We start from the raw sequence: 23,353 nt of genomic DNA on the forward strand, positions 1-23,353 counted from the left end.
ATGAGGAGAGGCTGAGGGAGCTGGGGTTATTCAGCCTGGAGAAGAGGAGGCTGAGGGGAGACCTTATTGCTCTCTACAACTACCTGAAAGGAGGGTGTAGAGAGATGGGGATCGGTATCTTTTCTCAAGTCACAGGCGACAGGACAAGAGGAAGTGGCCTCAAGTTACGCCAGGGGAGGTTCAGGCTGGATATTAGGAAAAGTTTTTTCACTGAAAGGGTTATCAGCCATTGGAATGGGCTGCCCAGGGAGGTGGTTGAGGCACCATCCCTGGAGGTGTTCAAAAGACGGGTTGATGTAGTGCTGGGAGGTATGGTTTAGTGATGATGCTCCTTGTTTGTTGTGTGGGTGTCTATTTTTGTCAGTTAGGTTGACAGTTGGACAAGATGATCTTTAAGGTCCCTTCCAACCTAGAAGATTCTGTGATTCTGTGATCATCGAGTCCAACCATAAGCAGCTTGTCCTGCTGCACAACGCTGCTCTCTCGGATTTGGTGCCTGAGGAGGGAGGGAGGAAGCTCCATGCCTTCACGGGTCCGTCCTTCCATACGCGTGATTTAAGAGTCAGGAATGGTTGTGTATGAATTATCTGAGCAAGTTCAAATTTTACAACTGTAACTGAATGTTCAAATTTTACAACTGAACTGTATGTTCCTCTTAATATAATAATGTACTCATATACTGAGCAAAAAACCTTACTCTAGTTCATTGCGAACCTTATTCCAGGACACTAATTCGTAATATCTAAAATTAAATTAATTAATTTTATGGTCTTCTAAAATGATAAAAATTATCTACCTTTCTGCTACAATTCCCAATATTCACAAGTCAGGTTTGATGTTCTCTGTAGCAGGCAAAGACTGTAACAGACACGTAAGTGCATTTCTGGTTTTGGCCCCAATCTTTGTTGCACAGACTAGTAGCTTAAAAAAAAAATAATTACAAGGAAGCAACCAAAAAGAGGAGCCTGACTCATCTAGAGTTTCACCACAAGTATACTCAATGTAGGCAAATATAAATACTGAAGTGAATGTGTACACTAACATGGATATGTTCCCTTGTTTTGGTGAGCACAACACATTGTAAAAATTATTTTAAAAACTTACCTTGCTGTAAGGCTGACATTTTGTGCCAGTGAAAGATAATAAACTTTGGGGCATTCCATCTTAAAAAGAGAATTAAAAAAATAAAGTGACTGGATCTACTATTTGTACAGCCTGCCCATCCACAAAGAAGAGGTGGAAGGGGAAATCCTGTCTCGAGCTCAGCTGCTGGAAAAGCAGAACAGACCATCAGAACAAAGTGAATCTTAGTAAAAATAAACTATGGGTGTAAATTAACAGTAGTCAACATTAAAACTTGTGCTAGGCTGGGAGGAGAGCTGGGATCACACACTTGGGGACATGTATCTTCCCCTTCCCTACCAGGTGCACTGCGTGACTTGTACTGTTACCTAACTTAGCCTCGCAAAAAACAGTTGGTTTCATTTGCTTTCTGCTGGAAACCCATTGTGGATCATACCTACGTTCATCTTGGATCCTGGGCAGAAAGGGAGAGAGAGGGAAGAGAAAGAAAAGGTAATGCTCCTGCCTAAGGAGTAACTGCATCCGAGAGCTGACTGCCAGTGCAGCAAGCAGGAGCAGAACTGTTGAAATCAAGATCAAAAAAGCTATAATGAAAAATAGTCAACAGCTATCATCAGAAACCTTTAAATCCCAACAGAATTATCTTTTCCAAAACAGTTGCTGTAGCTTAATTGCAAGGTTTGGGCTTGACATTTGCTCAGCATCCTCTCGTGGCCAAGGTCAACCAGGCCAGAGCGAGGAACTACAGCAATTCAGTCTGGCCCTAAAAGCATAGTGTGCAGCGTGTTGCTCAGCACTGATCATCTGTGTTTTAGCAAAGAGGCAAACCCACAAGAGAGGAAAGCTGAGACATAATAGCGGGATTTGTGATGCTTTTGAAGGAGAAATTTAGTGGTCTGTGGCGACAACATTTGTATTTTTGTCATGTCTCCAGCAAAGATGGTAATGATCCTGCCTACTGAGAACTCACAGATAATGTCTGAATCCACAGACACAAGTATCAGTCATTTCTATTTTCAGATTTAATTCTGTAGCAAATTTCAAGGCCTCTCTCCTCTGCAGTGGAATTCAATACTGGCTTTTCCCTCTCTATTCACAGACGTCTCAAGCTGATATGGAAGTGCAGCACAATCATAAGGTTAAAAGCACTTAAACACTGTCTGGTAAGTCAGTACAGGGAATGCTAATAGACATGGGAAATTTGTATCTTCAGGTACTTTTACAAGTTAGTTCGGAATAAAAAAATGGAAGTCCTATCTTTAGACAAGTTATGGTAGAAGTTACAGCATCGTTAATCAATACAAAGAAAAGCTGCTTTCTCATATGTGAAATATTAAGGGAACTTTTAACAGTAGCGAGGAAATTACATTGAGAGTCTCAAAATAAACCCACAAGCTAAGAAATAAAATAAAAAATGCAAAGAGTGAATAAACTGTATATACAGGCTGATTTGGCACATACGTATGGGAAATCTTAAGGATAGTGTAATTCACAATATGAAAAACTAACTGGAATTGTTCATTATGGTCAGGAATATGTAAAAACATGTTCTTTTAAAGATAGCAATATGCATCTGCCAAAGATCATGGGCCTAACAGACATTTTTATTCAAAAATAGTAGAAAAGAGGGGGTCATTGTTCCTGAGGGGCTGCTTTTTTACGAAATGAGTCTATCTGCCACAATACAGAGGAGTTATGAACACAGGCTTTTAAAGTAGCATAATTTGTAAAGAGATGGGAAGCAGTTAAATGTACAGACCTATGAAAGACATAGTATTGCTGGATTTTTCTGCTACTTGTTTTGTTCCGGTTAAATCTCTTATATGGAATTGCTATTCCCTAATCCTACAAATACTACAATTAAACTGAATATAAACATCACAGCTAAATTTCTGCAACTGAGTTTCAACATGCTGAATTTTTTTCTTCCTGCTCACCCCCTCTCCCTTCACACACATGCAAGAATATGAAATACAAACCAAGGCACAATCTGTGCCTTGCTACAACTCAGCTACATCCAGCTGATGTTTCAAACTTTTTATTTCAGTGGCTGATAGCAATCCCATGCCTCTCCCTGCCTAGCTCCTGGTGGCTAAAAGCACCCACTCCCTATGAGTACACTTAAGCCATCAAAAGGGGCTCATAAGGCTTATACCTTTCCAGCAGCCAGACAGCTGGTTAAAGGAAGATGGCCAATGCAAGCAAGGGAAACTCCTTGTTGGCATCCACTAGTGAGCAGACCACCTAACAGCAAATTCCCAGAATAAGCTACTCTCTGCCAAGGCAACAAATGAGCTAAGGATAGCATGAGCACATCTTTTTTTTTCAATCCAGGCAAGGCATGTAAGGAAAACTTGTATCACGAGTAAGATAAACTTGCCAGAGAGGAAGGTGGACTTAAACATGTCCACATGTGAGTACTGCTATGAATTAAGTGCTCGAGGGGCTGCCTCTAAGCACCAGCTAATTCAGCTACAGTCGTTTAACTTCTGGCCTTGCCCAGCAAAACATACTGATAACAAAGCCACTGCAGCCTATCTGGGAAGTATGAAAGCATGGATTCAAAAACATGCTTGGTGCTCCGGTGGAGGACTCCTCTCATAACATACCAGGTGTTGACTTTTCAGACTTGGGTTTAGCAGAAAGCTGGACTTCAGTGTGAGAATTTCTCACCTTCCTACACCCTTCTTATATCAGAAGAAAAACTGCGTTTTAATTACCAGGATTTTATTCACTCACACAGAACATCGGAATTTTATTCTGTCATTGGATAATACAGCAAAGAAATGAACTAAATGTGGTTTAGTAGTGCTTGAGTTAGTAATTGCAAGTCACTTTTGCTAGATGTTTCATCCTAAGCTTGTATTATGCTTCAGATTTTTTTTTTTATTATATCCCCACAAACCCAAAACCAAGCCCAAGCATATACCACCATGGCATGAATTCTACCTTACCAAAACTAATATTAACTCGCATCTTCAGTATGACTTTCTAGTAACACTTTTGCACTTGCAATGCTGCGAATATGGAAACCTGATCACAAATCCCAGAAGTAACAGGTTACCATGTTACTGTTGGTCAGGTAAATTGCAATACCTTGGTAACATATCTGTTCCTACCACACCTTAACAAAGTAAAATGCATTCTGCTTTGTATATGCAGTGTACTAAGATCTTGGTTGAATGAAAGCCACAGAAGTGGCTTTCTTTCTGAAGAAAATCCACAGAAACCACAAGACCCACGCTGGAAATCTTGCAAACTGCAAATAACCGTAAGGTAGCAGTCTTATACTGGAAAGAAGCATCGTTAACAGACAAGTCAAATGTACTGTTTGTATTGAAAACAACTCCTCAAAGTACAAAAATGCTGAAAAGCTCTCTATATTCAGTATAATATCTGGGATTAGGGTGTGCGCTGACATGGACATTGGAAGGAAGAGAACAAGGAACTTGAAGCCTGATTTCAGGACTCGTCGGCTGGTTCTGCATAAATACACAGCCCTCAAGGCTCCAAAGAACTTTTCCAGAAAACAGTGATTACAGAGGAGAAGACGCATGTTAAATGGATAATGCAGAAGCCACCATATGAGAAATCTTCCATTGCTCAGATGCACCAAATCACACTGTTGCCTTCCACTGGCATGCCACAAAATCATAGTTTATATCAAAGTTAGATCATAATTCAAGCACTGTGAAAGGGCAAGGAAAAATAAAGACCAATGATTTATAACAACTATGCTAAATAAATAAAAAAAAAAAAAAAGCCAGTACAGATGTATCTTTTAAAGTTACAGACAACATCCATTAGGTTTGTTCATTAAAGTCTCCTGAAACATGCAAACCCTCCTTGTAATATTTAAATCATGCAACATTTCTTAAGAAGCCAAACACAGGAAAACACAAATGTGCCAATTCAGTACTAATTTTATTCTTTCTGCCTTTACTGCACATTTCCTTTCTGCTTGAATTGACTTACTACTATTTAACAGGATATTGATTTTGTTTAAGAAAGAAGAATTTTCATGCACTTTGTTAGTGGAAAAAAAATATGACTGCACTGTGAAAGGATGGTTACAAATTCATCTTCCACAACTGTAATACACATATAAATAGCATACTGATATCACTGACCTAACAAATCTGCAAGAATCATATATTGCAACTCTTTGCCAGTATTTCTTTAAAGTTGTAAAGATTTTATATAGTTGTAATATGGAGACAATTTAAGGACAACCAAAGAATCTCACATCCAACAAGTCGATTAGAAATTAAATAATAAAAAAAAAAATCATTCTTTGGAGACAAATTTTAGATTATTTATCATTCTATGTAGAGCACTCCACACATGTTCCCACTAAACAAATACCGCAGAGCTTCTGACCAACAAACAAATAATTTAGTTTAATCCCATGCATTTCAGGTATGACAGCTGGGGAAAAGAAATGCGGGTTGCTTGATTTTGCTTTTTTATATATGTATGGCTACCAACAACTGACAAGTTGCAAAATATCTCTTTCTGATTTTTCTTTCAGAAGTATTTTTAATCTGAAAGAGAAAAAAATATCCTTTCTTCACAGACATATTATATGTATTTACTGTTTCTTCATCTGCTGGAATCAAATATTACAAACATCAACAAACTGACTGAGAGGGCATGTAACTTCTGTAATTTGGTCTGATATGACTCACTGGGAACAAAATTGTAAGAAATCTGTCAACAGCATTACAGAAAATATCCTTCCACTTCTCACAGTTAAGGGACACTAGTACCTTACTTTTCTTTTCCACTGCTCAAAAACAAATGCTACATTCAAAAAGCTGTGTTAATTTAAGACATATGGCTCTGATTTTATATGCAAGAATAGTATTCCAAGTAACATCTTCGAAATAGCACAACTGTTGACCTTAAAGCTAGGTAATATATGAGAACAAATTACTGAAACGTCTTTAGATCCTCTGGCATTACTATTCTCCATGGGTATTTTTCTAGTTAAGCTATAACAGGTTCACAAAACTTCTTGGGACAAATATGCTCCTAACAGCAATGCAGTAAACCAGTAAGCCACTGCTCTTTGTGTGTGGCAAATAACATACACGAAGCAGGTAAAATACCTTTCAACACAAAAAGGAAAGAGGTGAGTTGCAACCATATGCTCTCTTTAGGAATTTTGGCTCTCCAACTGGAAAATTTCCTTATGCCTAAGCTGTGCTTGTCCTGTTTACTCTGAGTGAAAAAAAGATTTCTTAAAGAATGAACAATAGCATCAGTCATGGCACACTGATAATAGGCTGTACTGCAAGCAACCTTCCACCTGCCATATAACTGTTGACAGAGACCAGCTATCAGTATACCACTTTGCAGAGAACGCTGTCCTGTGAAAGCTGCAGTACAGAAAAAAATAATCTAGCAAATCTGAGAGCAGTTTTATTTTGGAAACATTTTCAACAAGAACTAAGGAGTTCAGGAAACGTTGTTTTCCTGAGAACATAGAGTGCGTTCACCATGAATCACTGACTCTTAGATCATCGTCAGTTTCATAAAAGCAGAATTATAGAACAAAACATTTTACAAACAACTTACCAACCAAGCAACTGGGAACAATTTGCTTATAAAACCATGTGTAGTTTGGGAGAAAAACTGATCTTCAGCCATATAAACAACAGGATGAGTGAACTGCTTTAAATGACATAGGTCTCTTGTTAAAGAAGGTGCTCAGAACAAAATTTGCAACTATCTTCAATATTTCATGTTATGTTCTAAAAGGTTAACATTTCCAAACAAAGGATTATTTTCAAAAATGTATGAGGGAATAGAAAGTTGCAGGAGATTTCTTCAGTAGATATTTTTCTACCCTTGGTAACCCGCGGGGTAGGATGTTAATTGAAGTCTGACACCTGGATAAAGATCTGATGTGCTGGCTTAATAAATAGATGACATTAAAAGTCTAAACTTTCAATGTTAGTTTTTGAAGAAGTTCATTCAGCAGCTTCACAGTCCTTTGGTTTTCTTCTCCATTATGGTTAATTCTGTATGCAGTACGGATAAGAAGACTACAAACTTCTTTGCTTGTATCAGTTGCCTCAGTAATCTGAAGCGAAACAGAGGAAAAGGGAAATAATGCAATTATGTTGATAAGTACTGAGAAGTCTCCATTAATATTTGCAACAAAACCACAAATTTGTCCTTCACCACTGAACACCTGAGATGCTCTAAGTTCAAAAGCAACTTTGCCCAAGGCATCTCATTTTATACATCTTGGTGGAACTGAGCAACTTTGAGGTTTCTACTGTTCTTTCAAATTTAAGTGAAACAAATCAAGATGTCAAGAAGTTTTAAAAGGAAACACAAAAGATCAGACAGTGTAACCATTCAGAAGTTATCTCCTTAGAAAACAACTAAAAGCACATGAAGGTTTTGAGTGGATTTGGGGACAAAATTCAATTCTGTAGAGCTATCAAAATTTGAACATAAATCCCTCCCCTAAAAGATGACAAAGTACCAGGAAAAGACCCCAAGTTACAATTTTTGCAGATCAGCAGGGACTTGACTCCATGTTATCTCTGCTGTGTTAATCCCAAAGTTTACTATGCTAACCAAACCCACTGCCATGCATCCCACATTGGTTTCGCACCATTCTGCCTTTCATACCTTCAGGCCTTTTCAGATCACATGGAAAGCCTACCTACACGTTAATGGTTATACAGATACAGCCAAAATTAATCAGACTGACATACTCTGGCCTATGACAGCTTATAACCACCCTGCACTGGGGAGTACTCAGAGTTTTAGAAGTTAGTTATATTGCTTTCTATAAAGAAATAAGAAATTGCCTTCAGTCTTCCTGAAGAATTTGAAAGCAGCACACTGGTATATTACAGCATCACTGCTCAACAGCCACACTCCCCAGAAAAGAAATACTAAAATCAGTAGACTGTAAAAGTACATACAACCCCCCTAATTTTATCATACATTCTTATGCCAAGAAGAAATTCATCACTTGTGAACTTAAACCTAAAATGATAGAAATACCTTAACCCTTCTTAAACAGAAAAATGTTATGTCTAGTCAGCCAGAAGGAATAACCACTAAAATGGTTTTTCCGTTCGTGTCATGAAATCAGATTTCATATACCCCATACACTGCTGTGGAAAGGAAAAACTTTTGAAGTACTAAACCCACACACTGGTCAGAGACCTGCTGGGACAAGAAGCTTGTACTTCTTAAAAGACTATAGTTTTGTATCTAGAGAAGAATAAATTCCTAATCTCATCCTATCTTGAGAGACATAAACACATTATACTGTTTGCACCAATACCTGAAGGCTTTCATCAAGAATAGCAAGATATTGTGGCACATTTCCAGCATTTTACTCCTCTTCAGCCTTTTTCACACACTGAGTGACACTCGCTCAGGTCTTTGTTCTTTTTTTTCTCTCAATTATTACACCATTATCTCCTCTGCTAACACTTAGTAACTAGCTGTTTTATGTAATGGAAAACAGAGAGAAGACAGTTCCATCATCTCTGCAGCAGCTGGATAATTAAGGGAGTGATCTGTAACTGGGAAAACCAAAATATTTGCACATGCTATCTATGGCAAGTGTAAATGAACTGTAGGTATTCCTTAACTGCAATCTAACTATTTCTGCAGCTGTATAGTCAGGACAATAACCTTTTCAGAGAGTCTTGTCAAGAAGTGTCAATAAGGAAAATATTTTGACTGTAGCTGAAATAGATATGTAGCAGGTTAGGCATGACTAGGCATAATTGCCCTAGTCATGATCTTCTTTAATTCTCTGATACGCATTTTCTATATTAAGACATAGGAACTTGAATCCAAAACAGAAAAAAAAATAATATATATATTCCACTTAAAAAACTGAAAAAAAGGAAGAAACACTCACATGGTAAATAAATTCCTGGGCAATCATATGTCCACCAGAAGAAAATAGCAAAAAGTTGGTAAGAAGATGTGCTATAAGATGCTGGGTATGACTTTGCTCTGTATTTGTTAAAATGTGTACAGCAGCCTCCAGATCTTTGATGGAAAGGACTGTACAGCTGAAGAGCATCATTAGACGATTGTAGACTGCTTGAGCTTCCACCTGCAGAAAACAATTTCAAGGATGCAGGATCAGAGAAGAGTAAAGGTCATACCCTATGGTATTTTTCCTTTGGATTTATTCACTAACAGGAAACTGAATCCTTGGCAGAAACTACCCAAACATTAAAAGATCTTGAATTTAGGCAGCAAGGAGAACAGGGAAGGAAGGGCTGTACGCATTTCTTTTATACCAATTCACACACACAGAGGTGGACAGAATGGATTTTTAAAGTTTCTTTGGTCTTACAAACTAAGCAGGCAGGGCATCAAGCCAGGATTTGACCTTTTTTAATAATAAAAGGAAATGGAGAAACTCCCTCAGCAGAACATGGTCAGATTTTTGCATTGTGGGAAAAAGAACAGAGGCTCCTCAAGGGCTCATTTCAGTATTGCTGCACAAATCAATTAAATCCCCATGCAACCTGACCTCGGCTGATAAAATGTTCTGGTAAGAATGCAGTTTTTTCCTTCTTCCTGTGTTGTTTGTAACTTATGGTTTTACCTTTCAAGTTAGCCAATAAAAACTAATTTTTACTGGGAGTAGAAACAGAAGATTTTGGCACCTACACAATGGAAAAAGAGCTGTAAGCAACTATTGCAAAAAATCCTAACAATAATTCTGTTCACTGTATTAAAAATAAACCAAACAAACTGGTAGAAAAAAGCAGAAATGAGTAAGTGCAGGAACAATGGAAATATATACCACTGCAGGCCCAAAGGAAAAGGACACCCATTGCTCAACAATGTTCATTAGGACAATTTCTTTCAGTCATTTACCTGACCTTGGCTTTCTTGTCCCTGCCCTATTAACAATGCCACATAAAATAGTTTGAAAAGTCTGCCAATTTCTTGAATTATGTCCACAATTACATGTCAGGCAACAAACGATACCAGAACCTAAAGGAAGGTAACTGGAATTCTTAACAATTCTTTATCCCTCCGCAAATCCTATTCTTGGTGTGCCTCGATAACACGTGTCAGAGACTGGAGACTAATTGTAGCAGGTTCTGCTCTATAACCTCATGTGCCCTAGGAGACTCAGTGGCAAAGTTCCTATGACCAATCTCCAAGTTCTGCTCCTCCAATGTTTCAGAGTCTAAAGGTTTGAAAGGACTCCAACAGATGAATAAATATTGAGGAGCAAAATATTCAGTCCTGCACATATAAGTGAAGTCTAGTGAACAGCAAAGGTGGCCTCCTTCTTTTTAAAATAATTTTAACCCTATGCATTCCACTCTTGCTGATATGTAAACTCGTACCTAAGGCAAATAGTGGGAAGACAAAAATCTTAAGTCATGAGTGCAAGCCTTTCCACACAAAAATATGCTGCATTAAAAGTCCTCTAGCTTGGCATCTGCCAGAAGTTCCCATCCCATCTTAATCCTCAACCAGTGAAAGGTGCAGGAGTTGAGGAGGAAACCACTCCATTTGAAAGAGCTGAGAGCTAACTTGCCAAAGGACAAATTAAAAGAAAAAGCTAATATCTAACTGAGGGCAGAAGCTTTGCATGAACTGTGGGAATGCTTCCGAAGTAGCCTGATCTGTGGAGAAAAAAAGATGTCTTACTTGAAGTAACTAAAGGAAAGAATCACAATTAACTGAAATATTAAACCTCTGGGAACAGATAAGTAACTGTGTGGGCTGTCAGTGGAAGTTATTTTCTCACTAAAATTTGTCACACATTATGACAGTATAACAAACTGATGGAATAGGGGACAAACGGAGATGATTCTATACATGGGACAATGTGATTTCATTCTGTGCTGCTGGAGTTAAAATGTTGTTCCATACATAGATCTGTACTTAGAGCTCTTCAGTTTCATTCACCCATGTTTATTGTTCGAGTATCATGTTCTTTCTCAAAACTGCATTCTAAAACCAACCCTGATTTCCTTACTTCACTGTAACTCTAACCTAACTCTGCTTAGCCAACATCCCACACCCACTCCTAGACTATAAGAAATTATAGAGGAAAAAAAAAAGGTGATTGGGATGTTAAGTTTGCATTTGTAATGCCATGTGGGTGGTGAGAGGGGAAGGGAAGAAAAATATTGCAGAACACACTGTTGTACATTGACCATTAGATGTAAAAAAGCATGATGTTTTACTAGTGAGCTGCATTTTTGTATCAAACAGAATTAAGGGAAACGAGAGATGCTGCAGCTAGATTTTGAATCTGTGCTTTGTACATCAGATTGATTGGGCTAGTTCAAACTTGCAAAATAGCTGTAAATTAAAGGCTTTCATGTATCTGCATGCATGCACAGACACACAGCATTCTTAGAGTCATAGAATGGTTAGAGTTGGAAGGGACCTTAAAGATCATCGAGTTCCAACCCCCCTGCCATGGGCAGGGACACCTCCCACCAGACCAGGTTGCTCAAAGCCCCATCCAGCCTGACCTTGAACACTTCCAGGGATGGGGCATCCACAACTTCCCTGGGCAACCTGTTCCAGTGTCTCACCACCCTCACAGGAAAGATCTGCTTCCTAGTATCTAATCTAAATCTCCCCTCTTTCAGTTTAAAACCATTACTCCTCATCCTATCACTACATTCCCTGATAAAGAGTCCCTCCCCATCTCTCCTGTAGGCCCCCTTTAGGTACTGGAAGGGGCTATAAGGTGTCCCTGGAACCTTCTCTTCTCCAGGCTGAACAACCCCAACTCTCTCAGCCTCTTCATGCAGTACAGTGTGTAAGGTTAGGACACTGTTTTCTTCTGTTAGAAACCTAGCATGTGGAAATACAACATACTTGTTACAATCTCATACATGCCAAAAATCAGTACAGATACATAAGAGAAATCAGAACAGAACAGCACGGTTAGGATTCAGGACTGCGGCTGGTAAATATATTTACTGCTTCGACTGCTGTTGTGATTTCTCTTGGGTTTTCTTCTCAGAAGATGCCATAACACAGGAATGCTGAATTCTGCCACGCCATGATTTAAAAAAAAGCCATTTCTAGAATAGTTTTACTTGTGATTAAAAGCACCCAAGATATCCAAAAGGAAGCCAAGAAGCTGCTAATCTACATAATATACTTTAAAAAGAAGAAAATGTTTTCTAAATGTCACCAAGAAAACCCACAATAATAATCTTTCAAGTTCTCCACTGCAACACAGTTCCCAGGAGAACTTGAAAAGCCAACACCTTCTCCAGTGTAGATCACTTTTCTGGTGTGCACTATTTATTTTATAGCAATATGATATAAGCAGACTATTGACTGCTAATTGCTGGTTACTATCACTGCATTACTCACCATTGTTTGAGTCCTTTGTTGATTTTCATTTTGAGGACAGTAGTAAAATGCCAGTAGCCAAAGCAGAGCATCAGGTTCTACAGGAGCCTTCAGTAATTGCTCTGCTGCAATATCCAGCCATTCTCCAAAACGAGCAACCAAAAACCAGATTTCAAAAAGGTCAGCAAGAGAACTGGAAAATAACAAAGATACAAGTAAGTATTTCTTGTTATTTAACATTTTTAAATGTTTTAAGTATACCGCAAAAGATACTGGCATGAAAATAAAAATCATTAAACTACGCTTCCACAGATAAATGCCTTACCTGCTAAGCATACAGTCATGTACTACTCTATTATCTGCAGTCACTATCAAATGAGATATATCCAGTGCTACCAAACAGTAGAATAGACTACCCATAACACTAGTTTCTCATTAACCATAACAAAATAATTTGTATTAAAATACGCATCATAAAATTAAACCTTATCATTTATACTCTCCAGTTTAAGGATTTTCAAAACTTTAAGTCATATCTCAGGTGTTGTATTCTAACTTACTGTTGCCTTTTACTGTCTTCCAGTTTCTTTCTGGTGTTTTCCAGATTATTTTCATGTTTTTAGTAATTCACGGGGCACATATTTTATGGTAATTCATGAGGAATTATATTTACATGGACTAAATGTGAAGTTTTAAAGAACATTTATCTGCCCAGTCTTAAAGTTCAGGTCCGCTTTAATGAAAATTTTGAAGGTATTTACAACTGCGTTACTGCAGTAAGAAAAAGGAAGGTGGGAATGGACCACAGCTCATCTCTTCACTTTCTCACATGTGCTCTTCTGAAGTTATGATAAGACTACAGAAAAGAGAAATAATGGGGAGATGCAAACTAATAGTAGGTGTCTCCAAAGCAAAAAATCAAACTGAGTGCAGAAGGAAGGACAGACAAAAGGAGAGCTGGAAGAAGATTAAGAACCAGGAACAATTATTCCCATTAAGTTTGGCAAAAGTTTGAAGAATTAGAGGTGTTTCTTATGTTTTATTCCTGGGAACTCCAAGAGCTGCTGTGCCACCCCTCCCAGGAAACTCCAAAATATCTTAGAAATTTCAGGAGTTGATGAAGTTGTCTGAGACCATCATATCATCTGGGGAATGATAATTGGAATAAACTGCCTTACTTTTAAGACTTTCTGAAGAAGTGGGAGGCACAGTTTTATGGATGAAAGTGTGATGTGTGCAGATAGTATTCTATGTCTGGAGGATAGTGGTGACTGATACTGTCTACAGGTGTTCCAGAAAGTATCGATCCTGTAAATTATATTTGTCTATATGTCACAGAATCTCAGGGTCTCAAAATCCCATTCTTAGGATACAAATCCACCACATCAGGATTTTTGGATAAGCATGATCACTGACATCAGACATAACAGGGTGACATAGAGTATTAGACAGAAAATACTGAGGAGAGTGCTATAAAAATCGCCCTTGTTGATATTCCAGAGCTTTTGGAGGGGCAGCAGCATGGCTCAGACTGCAGGGAACTAGAGATGCATGACAAAACCTGAGACTAAAATTCCTTAGCTAAAGGAACAGCATCAGCACTGGTAAAGCCTTTGAAGATACTAGAATTTGGAAATGCAACATTAAAGACCTTTGAAAAAACAAATGTGACAGTGACCACAGACAACAGTCCTCCCTTCAGCAAGTGTTCATAGCTCAAAGGGAAATACAGGTCCCTAAACTTCAAGCACTACATTAATTTTAACCGGTACTTAGCAGAATAGAATTCAATTCTTTCCTGGAGAGCCTAGGCACCACTGTACTTACAACTCAACGTGACTCCTGTACCATCACAGTGTCTGGTTTGGAGCCATCTACCCTCCACTCCTTTCCCCACTGCCGTTTCTGCCTGCTTCGTGGTGGCATGTATGTCAACTGCTCCACTGTCATTGCCATCAGTGGCCCTTCACTTTTTCCGGGACTTTTCCCCGCAAAATGTACCTCAGCTGATTTCTGGTTTAAAATGTCACATAATATTTGCTGTTCACTGAGATGACTATATATAACAAAAAAAGGCACAGAAGCAATCTGTTAATGAGAAGTACACAGAGAGCACCTTGCTGTAAGACTTACATTTGGTGTAAAGTAAAACCACTGAAAAACAAGCTAGATAAACAGAGAGCACTGACGATAAGAAGCAAGAGGATATGCTGTATAGTAGTATTTTTGCTCCTGTGAATCTTATAAAGATGCAAAATCAGGAATAAAGCAATGAAAGAAAAGTGAGTACAGTTTCCTCACAGGTATTAGTATTTGAAACCTTAAGCCAGATCCATTTTCTTTGTTACGGAGAGTGGTTTGTTTGGTAGAGAACATAATTGTTGCATGAGTTCTAAAGGAAGTAAGAGGATATTCTGGCAAGCACAATACTATTAAACTATATAAAAGCAAAGGGGGGAAAAGACAATATAAGCCGGTGTACTATCAAAGCAAAGGGGGGAAAAGACAATATAAGCCAAAAAATGGCTAGGCAACAAATGGAAAAACAGACATGCTTCTATTATTGTAACACATATGATTGACAATATTTGTTTTGTTGGTTTGTTCTACGTTAGAGTTACTGTTTCTTTAAGAAGTAGGGTCACACTGCAAGGGCAGAAAGGTTTGACGGGCTCCAGGGATGAACAGGGGAGACAGCACTGAACTGCAGCTCATACAGAAACTGAGAAGCTGCCAGCAGACAGCTCAGCCTCAGAGGGAACAGCAAAAAGCTTTTTTCTGCCACTCAACAGAAATAAAGGCCCCCATGAGTTAACTGAAACCAAGCATGGATGCAAGTATCTGCCTTCCAGGACACAGCGGGGACAGCTAGGTATCTTGTTTTGCAAGTCGCTCTGGCCAAGGCATTCCATATTTCTATTGAAATATTTAAAGTTTTAAATCAAAATGAAATTGGTTTCCTTGAATTTAAAAGCTGTTCAATATTCTTTGGAAATCTTACTCTTGGAGCAGATCTAAGCAGACTCATATCCAAGCTCTAGACAGTCAGGTCTCATCATGCGCCTGATAAGAAAGAATTACAGGGCAGCAACAGATAGAGATGTATCTTTTTTCATTCTTATCATATAGTCCTAGAGCATCTCCTACCAAAGCAGAATTCATGCTGACAAACACTATCATTCATTACAGAAACTATTTGGACATAAAAGGCTAACAGGTCAGAAAGATGGGGTGTCAGCTCAAAGAGTAATAGAACAATGAATGACACTGCAGTCTAGCAGTCCTATCTTTATGGAAAAAAAATAAAAATCAAGAAGTTTGAAGTTTGGATGTTTGCACAAGCTTGCAGAAAGTCAATACAGTAATCTTCTTCATAAAACAGTACCACTCACAACAGGTTCTTCCCAATACTAGCTGCTTTTCTGGTTGAAAGAGTTGTCTTATTATGAAATCCAGAATAATTTTTTTAAAGTTTTGGGGAAAAAATAGGAGCGTAGGCAAGTAAGCATTTCTGTTATAGAGCTAGCCATTTGCTGAAATGAATAGAACAACAAGATTTTGTTTACTCAGAGGCTTATCGGTCAGGTGTATAGGTGCTACTAAATTCAGGTTCTTAGTGGTCTAAGTCCTATTCTTTAAAACAAAGCTCTATTTAGATAATAAGAACGTGATGGAATGTAGCCACTAAAGACTTCAAATGACATGACTTTTCACAAAGTAACATATGCAAAGAACAAAAAGTTAGAAAATTAAATACTGCTTACCTAATGTTTGTACCTTCTACTAATGCTTTGATCATATCTGAAATGTGTTTCAAGTGTTGAGACCAGCGTGTTGTTGGCAGCTCTGAGGGGGAGGATGAAAATAAAACTCTTAAAAGTCTAGTCTGCTCAACTGGAACAGAACAGTGAAAATAAACATATTAAGCTAGCATGAAAATTTGTGCAACTTGATTCAGCTGTCACAAAGCATTAAAAAATTCATTTTAAAATTTCCCAGTTTTCAACAATACCTATTACTGTGTTTCTTCAAACAATTCGTTTACAAAGCCATGTGAGGAAGTACAGCTAGGATTATTCAAATGAGGCTGATATACCCTTGTGTAAATGCTATATTATGTCAATATTAAGACATAATCAGTGGAGTAACACTCTCTGAGGTTCTTGTACCGAGCTGAAATTATTGCTCATGAAAAACTGTAGCATACTGAGCAGTGGTGTCTTGATCTGTAGGAATGGAAAACCTGAAAAAAATAATAGGCTTGCCATCTGAAAGATCAGCAGAATTCAAGCTTCAGAGACAAACAGCAAGGCTATTTCCTGTAAGATACATATGAACGTTTTCATAATGACAATTACTGACATTGTAAGATGAGAATAATTAGGTTTGTTACAATCTCAGTAACTTGTTTTCATTCCTACAAAATTATGTACTCTTTGTTGTTAACTTCTGGTTTAGTTTTCTTTAAAGTTACATCTGTATTATTGTTACATAAGAATTAGATGTTCCTGCAAAGAATTTCATTTTAAAAATATTATGAAAATTGCTAACTCAACACAGCCCATTTAGGAAATAGCAAAATTTTGTTTTCATCCTTTTAGAAGTTATTTTAGGACATACACAGAATATGCAGGTTGGCTAATGATGCAAATATTTAATGAATAAACTTACCAAAAGGATGTCTGAGTAAAGCTGTCACAAGAGGCTGGTGATGGTAAGGGAAGTAGGCCTTCAGTGGAAATTTATGCTAAGATACAAAATCATTATTTTAAGAGCTTTCCAGTCAGTTTACAAAACAAACCCACCATGGACAATCTTATCTAAGGTAACAATACAGGCTGAAGCAAGAGAACACACTTAATTTTAGGATTTCACATAAAGAAAGAAGGGGGATATTTAGGAAAAGCTTGCTTAGAAAAAGTAATTATTTATGGATTTTTAAAATACATGCATTAAAAAAGATTCAAAGTATGAAGAAAATTACATCTTAATATTCTTACACTTTTTCTCTGTAATCGCAAAAGTCTTCACTCTTAGTATTCAGAGGTGAAAAGAGACACTAATTTGTTTGATTTCATTTTCCAGTGTAAACAAGTTCACAGATCATATTAAACACAGAACTAGTAACAGCTACAAAATCTGAGGGCGTGATGTAGATTATTGCCTTATATTCGGAAATGGAAACCTAAAATTCTTTGGATCTGATTCAGCACAATGTAGGGTAACACAGATAACAGACCTGTCCTCTCTCTGGGCACACACGATTTGCATACTGAGAACATTGCTGCTTGTGTAATTGAGACTAGCAGCAGCACTCCTTTCATATTTTTGTTCTGCAGACATCTACTACAGGCATGTCTAACGTGTAGCACGCATGTGCAAGTGCAATATGAACTCCCTTTGAGGTGGATCACCAGAGGGTGGTAATCATTGACACAAATTCTAGCTGGAGGCCAGTAACCATCAGTACAACCCAGGGGTCCATACGAGGTCCACTCCTGTTTAACATCTTCATTAACCATCTGAATGATGAGGCAGTGTTCCCTCAGCAAGTTTGCTGAGGACACAAAACTGAGAGAAGCAGCTGATATGATATGCCAGAGGGTTGTGCTGCCACATCCAGAGGGACCTTGACAGGATGGAGAAATGGGCCGACAGGAACTTCCTGAGGTTCCACAAGGAGAAAGTATGAAAGGAAGGAACAACGCCAGGCATCTGTGCATGCTAGTAGCCAAACAGTTGGAAAACAACTTTGCAGACATGGACCTTGGGGTCCTGGTGGACACCGAGTCAAATGTGAGCCAACAATGTGCACTTGCCGCAAAGGCAGAGAGTGGTATCTTCAGCTGCATTAGGGAAAGGATTGCCAGCAGGTGGAGGGAGGTGATCCTTCTGCTCTCCTCAGCACTGGTGAGCACCTGTTACAGCAGCCAAACCTGGAGAACTATGTCCTCTCCAGTACAAGGGAAAGATGAACATACTGGAAAGGGTTCAACAGAGGGCACAAAGACAATTAAGGGAGTGGGGCATCTCTCCTATAAGGAAAGGCTGAGAGCCTGGAGAAGAGAAGGCTCTGGGGGATTTTAGCTATGTATCTAAATAACTGAAGGGAGGGTGCAAAGAAGATGAAGCTAGGGTCTCTTCAGTGGTGCCCAGTAACAACGCTAGAGGCAACAGGCAGAAACTGAAACATAAGAGGTTCTATGTGAATATCAGAAAACACTTTTTTTTTTTTTTTCTTTTACTGTGAGGATGATCGAGCACTGGCACAGGTTGCCCAGAGAGCTTGTAAAGTCTTAGTCCTTTGGGATATTCAAAAGCCAACTGGAGATGGTCCTGTGCAACTGGTTCTAGATTGCCCTGCTTAAACTGGGGAGTTGGACAAAATGACCTCCAGATGTCCCTTCAGACCTCAACCACTCTATTTCAGTCTCCACGCCAATGACCTTAGAACTCTTCTATCTCCTTTCTTTAGGAATAGGAGACTATTTAGCAAATAGATAATCTCTCGAAACACAGACTGGGAATACAGACTCTATAAAATGTCTATAAAAGACTCTATAAAATTTCTAAATCCAATGAAGACCGTATTTAGTAACCCATTTCTTTTGGGATATACATGCATGCATCTTATCAATAAATGGAATGACACGTTCTCTCTCTACTCACTTTTTTGTTTTGTAAACAACAGTTAACTGAAATTACAGCACACTAATACACACAGTATTCTCAAACAGTCTATGTATTACTGGTATGGTAAGACTCTAAAATCTACCTGTCAAGTGGAATTAGGTTAATTAAAAATTAATAATCCCTATACTAAAGTATGTACATACCTAATTAGTTTGCACCAAAAATCCCCATGAAAAAGCAGTCCTTGACACAGTTAGTAGTAGCCAAGACAACCCACAGCATGAGTTACATATGGAAACAATATCATAAAGCAAGTGAAAACCAGTTTTGAGCATACTGTTTAAGCAAAGCAAAAAGTAAATACAAACACAGTATTCTAGGCAGTTCATTCCTTACATAAGCCATCACAAAGTGCAAAACAATGAACAAAGAGACAGGATGAGTTTGGATGTGGCTGGTTATATTAATTACCATGATGTATAACATAAAATAAAACACTGGAAAAAAAAACAGAAAATAGAACACTGGCTTAAAATATTTATCCAGCAATTTAAAACAGAATTCCCATGTGAAAACCACTGATAATTCTGAAATTCTCAAGGCTAAATAATCCTGGAGGAATTTATAATTTCCATCAAACAAAAACATGTTTACAAGTAACATGACCCAACTATCCTTAGGTCAGCTTTCACTGCCATCACAAACTTGAAGGAAATCTGCTTGTACAAAACATGGAAAGGATCTCAGTCCACCCACTCTGAAATTTTACACAGTCTTTTTTCCTATATATACTCCAATTATACCTTTTTCCTATATATACTCCAATTATATCTTTTTCAGTCTCCCAAAACACAGCTAAACCCTGTAGCACTATTTTTTCACACTCTGAGAAACCTGAGGACTAGGGCAGCTGTCCCTGTGAAAAATCACAGTTTAGAGTAAAGTCAGGTAAATTGCTCTTATGTATTGGTTTCACTCTATAATGTTATTCACAGGTGAAAATGTTCGAACTGAAGTTTGGCATGTATATACAACTGTAGAGAGATGCTATTATTCAGCTTATTATATTTATTCATCATTCTTAACAGCAGAATTTTTCTTGTGAAATTTCATATCTTCTTACTGAAAAGAAACATTAAGAAATAGATCTTGACTAACCTGCTTGGTTTCATTCTGATGACACTGAAGGAAGAGCTGTGTGAACACCTGTATTATGGTCAAAACTTCTGGAGTTCCACCAGTTTCTAGCAGTACATTCCTAAGCATTGAAAAGTTAGATTACAACAGATCAGATAATTAGTCTGCCCATGACACTACTGTTAACTGAAATGAAGAAAAAAAAGGTACAGTGTTTGTATGCTGTAGATTCAAGCTGTGTTTGAGCTCATTGTGTCAGTGTTAGATAGAAATACTAACTTTGCAGGCTTTTAAAATTTCATTTTTATTTTAAAAAAACCCAACATAACACAACTTCTACAAATAAACTAGGTTTGGTAAGTATATAAATTATACATACAGACACACAGAATTTATCCTACCAATAGGAGAAAAAAGTGTAAAATTAAAAAAAAGAGACTACCACAAGTTTATTAGGCAAATTTGGCATTTGAACATTCTGACTGGGTTCAGGCCAACTATTTCCATGCTTACAGTTACACATACTTTAGTCTTTGTGGGACTGCATCCCACAGGCATTTCAAATTAGACAGAAAGTACAGTCTAGTACAATCTCCTAGGATATGTAACCAAAGGAGAAAAAAACCCCACAACCCCCTCCAAAAAAAAAAAAGAAACCAACCTCACTTAAGCTGATCAAATTTAAAAGCTACATATTAAAAAATTACAGAAGAAGACTGAACTTAAATAATACAGCTTCTGTTCAGTCACTGTGACTCCTTAGTGATCATTAAGCAATGAATCAGAAGCACAAACAAAAGTGAGTGCTACCAAAGGTGTACTTTAGATCAGTAATTGCTACAGATTGAAGTAGTGACCAATGCATTCCAATGTGCTTTCAATAGTGACATCATAAAATCCATTCTGGAGGCTTAGCCAGCCTTCCCCAGGGCATAATGTAACCTTGAGCAAATGGTGCAGAAAAACATACAGACAGCAGAGTGCAATTTTCATTCTCTTATTTGAAAGACATGTAATGGGAAGGAGAAAAAATGCTAAAAGTAAGCTGCCACTGAGATATAAGGTTTATTAGATAGTTTTTTCTTTCCATAATTATCTGGAAGAACAGCTTACACATTACTGTAACAGAAATGTCACAAAACTATAGGCACATATATTCACTAATACAAACACAAGAACTGGTACACAGAAACTGAAGACAGTCTAGGTGTGTGGACTTGTGCATAGCCACACTTAGAAAGAAAATGAGCTTCTACTTGGGAAATAAAAACCCAAGTTAATATTCCTGAGATAAAACAGTTGAGCACAATCAATATCAATAAAAGCATGCAAGGAGCAGGAAAAGCTTTTCCTGAAAGAGACACAATGCTTAGATCTATGCTTCTAACAGCCCCCCAAATAAAAGTTTACTGCCAAGTGCAGGAACACAGCACAGTTTCCAAGCAATGAAGTACAAGTTCCTTATCAACAGCTCTCTAAAATCTCACATCTGGAATAGTATCTTAGTGTCTGCACACCACTTGAAAGTTGGAAGGATGTCAGAGAATTGTAACAAAAATGAACACAAAGCTTTTCAGAAGATGCTATCTGTGCTCAGACACTGGACCACCACAACAGAAAGGACTGCCAGGTGGTTTCACTCTCCCAGTATGGCAGTCTACACTTTCTACAGTAAAGACATGCACACAGGCACCTCAAACCAGGACAGCATGCTCCCAAACACTTTTATCTGGGAGCCCTTTTTTCTTAAGAAGGAAAGCACTTGATGAACAAACAATGTCATTCATTAAACACATTATTGTCGTATCAAAGCTGTAACACTGATAACCTTGGCAGTAGATTTACTTAAAAAGAACGATAAAATAGTAAGTCAGGTGAAGTGAGGAGAGAAAGCCACTGAAAACTGACCACAAAGTTCTGGAAGCCCCCATGTGGTAAACAATACCTATTGCTCCAAAATAATGCATTCAAAACCAAACTCATTATTAACAGCCAGATCAATAGTTTAATGCCATTAAAAGCATATCTGATATCAATCCTGAAGACTTACTAACATGATGTAAAAGAGATCCGACTGGTATGTGCAAAAGTTTTAGCTAAATTTCATCTTCATGCTGGCATGGGGTATGCCATTTCAGCATTTATATTTTATACCTCAAAATCATATTTCAGCCACAAATCCCTACTGAAATAGAAAATAAATTATAATCTTTAAAGGCTACAATATAATGTAGTCAACTGTATCAATTATAATATAACTTTTATGTAAAGTTTACAAGATTTTTAACATTTTTCATTATTTGCAGTATATTACACAGAAGGGGACACTAAGGCATACAGCTAAAGAAGGATAGTCTGAAATTATAACACATCCCAGATTATAATACTGCTTCTTCTCATGGAGAAAACCTCAATGTTTAAACTGATCATCTGAAACACTTCCCACTGTAATTTCAAAACTTACTTGAAAATTTCATTAACAATTCTGAAAACGGCAGGATGGCTTGCTGCTTGTGGCTGTTGATAAGCAAATGAAAGAAAATTAGTCACTAGTAAGAAGCAACTCAAATGCCATTATATAATTTAAAGCTTAACTCATGGATGCTATTACACTGCTGTTATTAAACTGCAAATTTCAGATCAACTCTTACTAAACCTTCAGATTTTCTCAGGATGAGGTTCTTCAAAATAATTATGTCAAAGTCATGGAAGGAGATCCACAGCGATACCAAGCAGGCTAAACAGCTGATAAACGCCAACACCTGGGATCCCAAACTGTTTATGACAACGATCACTGAAAATACTAAAGGTGGCAGATAGAAAGAACAGGCTGCTGCATGCAATTGCTGGGGGCAAGAGACAGGGAGCAGACTTACAAAAAAGCATTTCTCTCCTTTTCACAGACAATCCCTTTTGGATATGCTTTGAGATTCTTGCTACATCTTCAACATTAAATTCCAGAAATCAAATTTATTTTATCACCTTTGTCTTTAACACTATACATTTTGGTCCAAGACATATTTTCACAGTATTATCTACTTCTGTGAATTTCAGAGTTGCTAGTACAAGCTAAACATCTAAGTGCATCAAAATTGTTTTTTTTTAAAACTAGTGAAGATTTTTATCATGAGACAAAATGACACAAAAACTTTTTAAG

At 37.7% G+C, this 23,353-nt stretch overlaps 1 protein-coding gene across 2 annotated transcripts in view; it reads right to left on the reverse strand.

The window, feature by feature from the left end:
* Positions 1–4,988: 4,988 nt before the first annotated feature.
* The window catches only part of FANCC (Fanconi anemia complementation group C), a 65,127-nt gene continuing 46,762 nt past the window's right edge, over positions 4,989–23,353 (reverse strand). Inside the window, exons 8-14 of one of the 2 annotated variants that reach the window (XM_014936077.1) lie at positions 22,661–22,713; positions 20,218–20,317; positions 17,098–17,173; positions 16,191–16,272; positions 12,448–12,619; positions 8,987–9,187; positions 4,989–7,171 (exon numbers count right to left, since the gene is read on the reverse strand). In XM_014936077.1, coding sequence (XP_014791563.1) covers positions 7,028–7,171; positions 8,987–9,187; positions 12,448–12,619; positions 16,191–16,272; positions 17,098–17,173; positions 20,218–20,317; positions 22,661–22,713 — 828 coding nt within the window. In that variant the 3' untranslated portion in view covers positions 4,989–7,027. Of the gene's footprint in view, positions 7,172–8,986; positions 9,188–12,447; positions 12,620–16,190; positions 16,321–17,097; positions 17,174–20,217; positions 20,318–22,660; positions 22,714–23,353 lie in introns of both variants that reach the window. The other variant, XM_014936068.1, reaches the window with a different exon arrangement.

Source organism: Calidris pugnax, unplaced genomic scaffold (genome assembly GCF_001431845.1).
Source record: "Calidris pugnax isolate Ruff unplaced genomic scaffold, ASM143184v1 scaffold2, whole genome shotgun sequence".
In the NCBI taxonomy this organism is placed as follows: domain Eukaryota; kingdom Metazoa; phylum Chordata; class Aves; order Charadriiformes; family Scolopacidae; genus Calidris; species Calidris pugnax.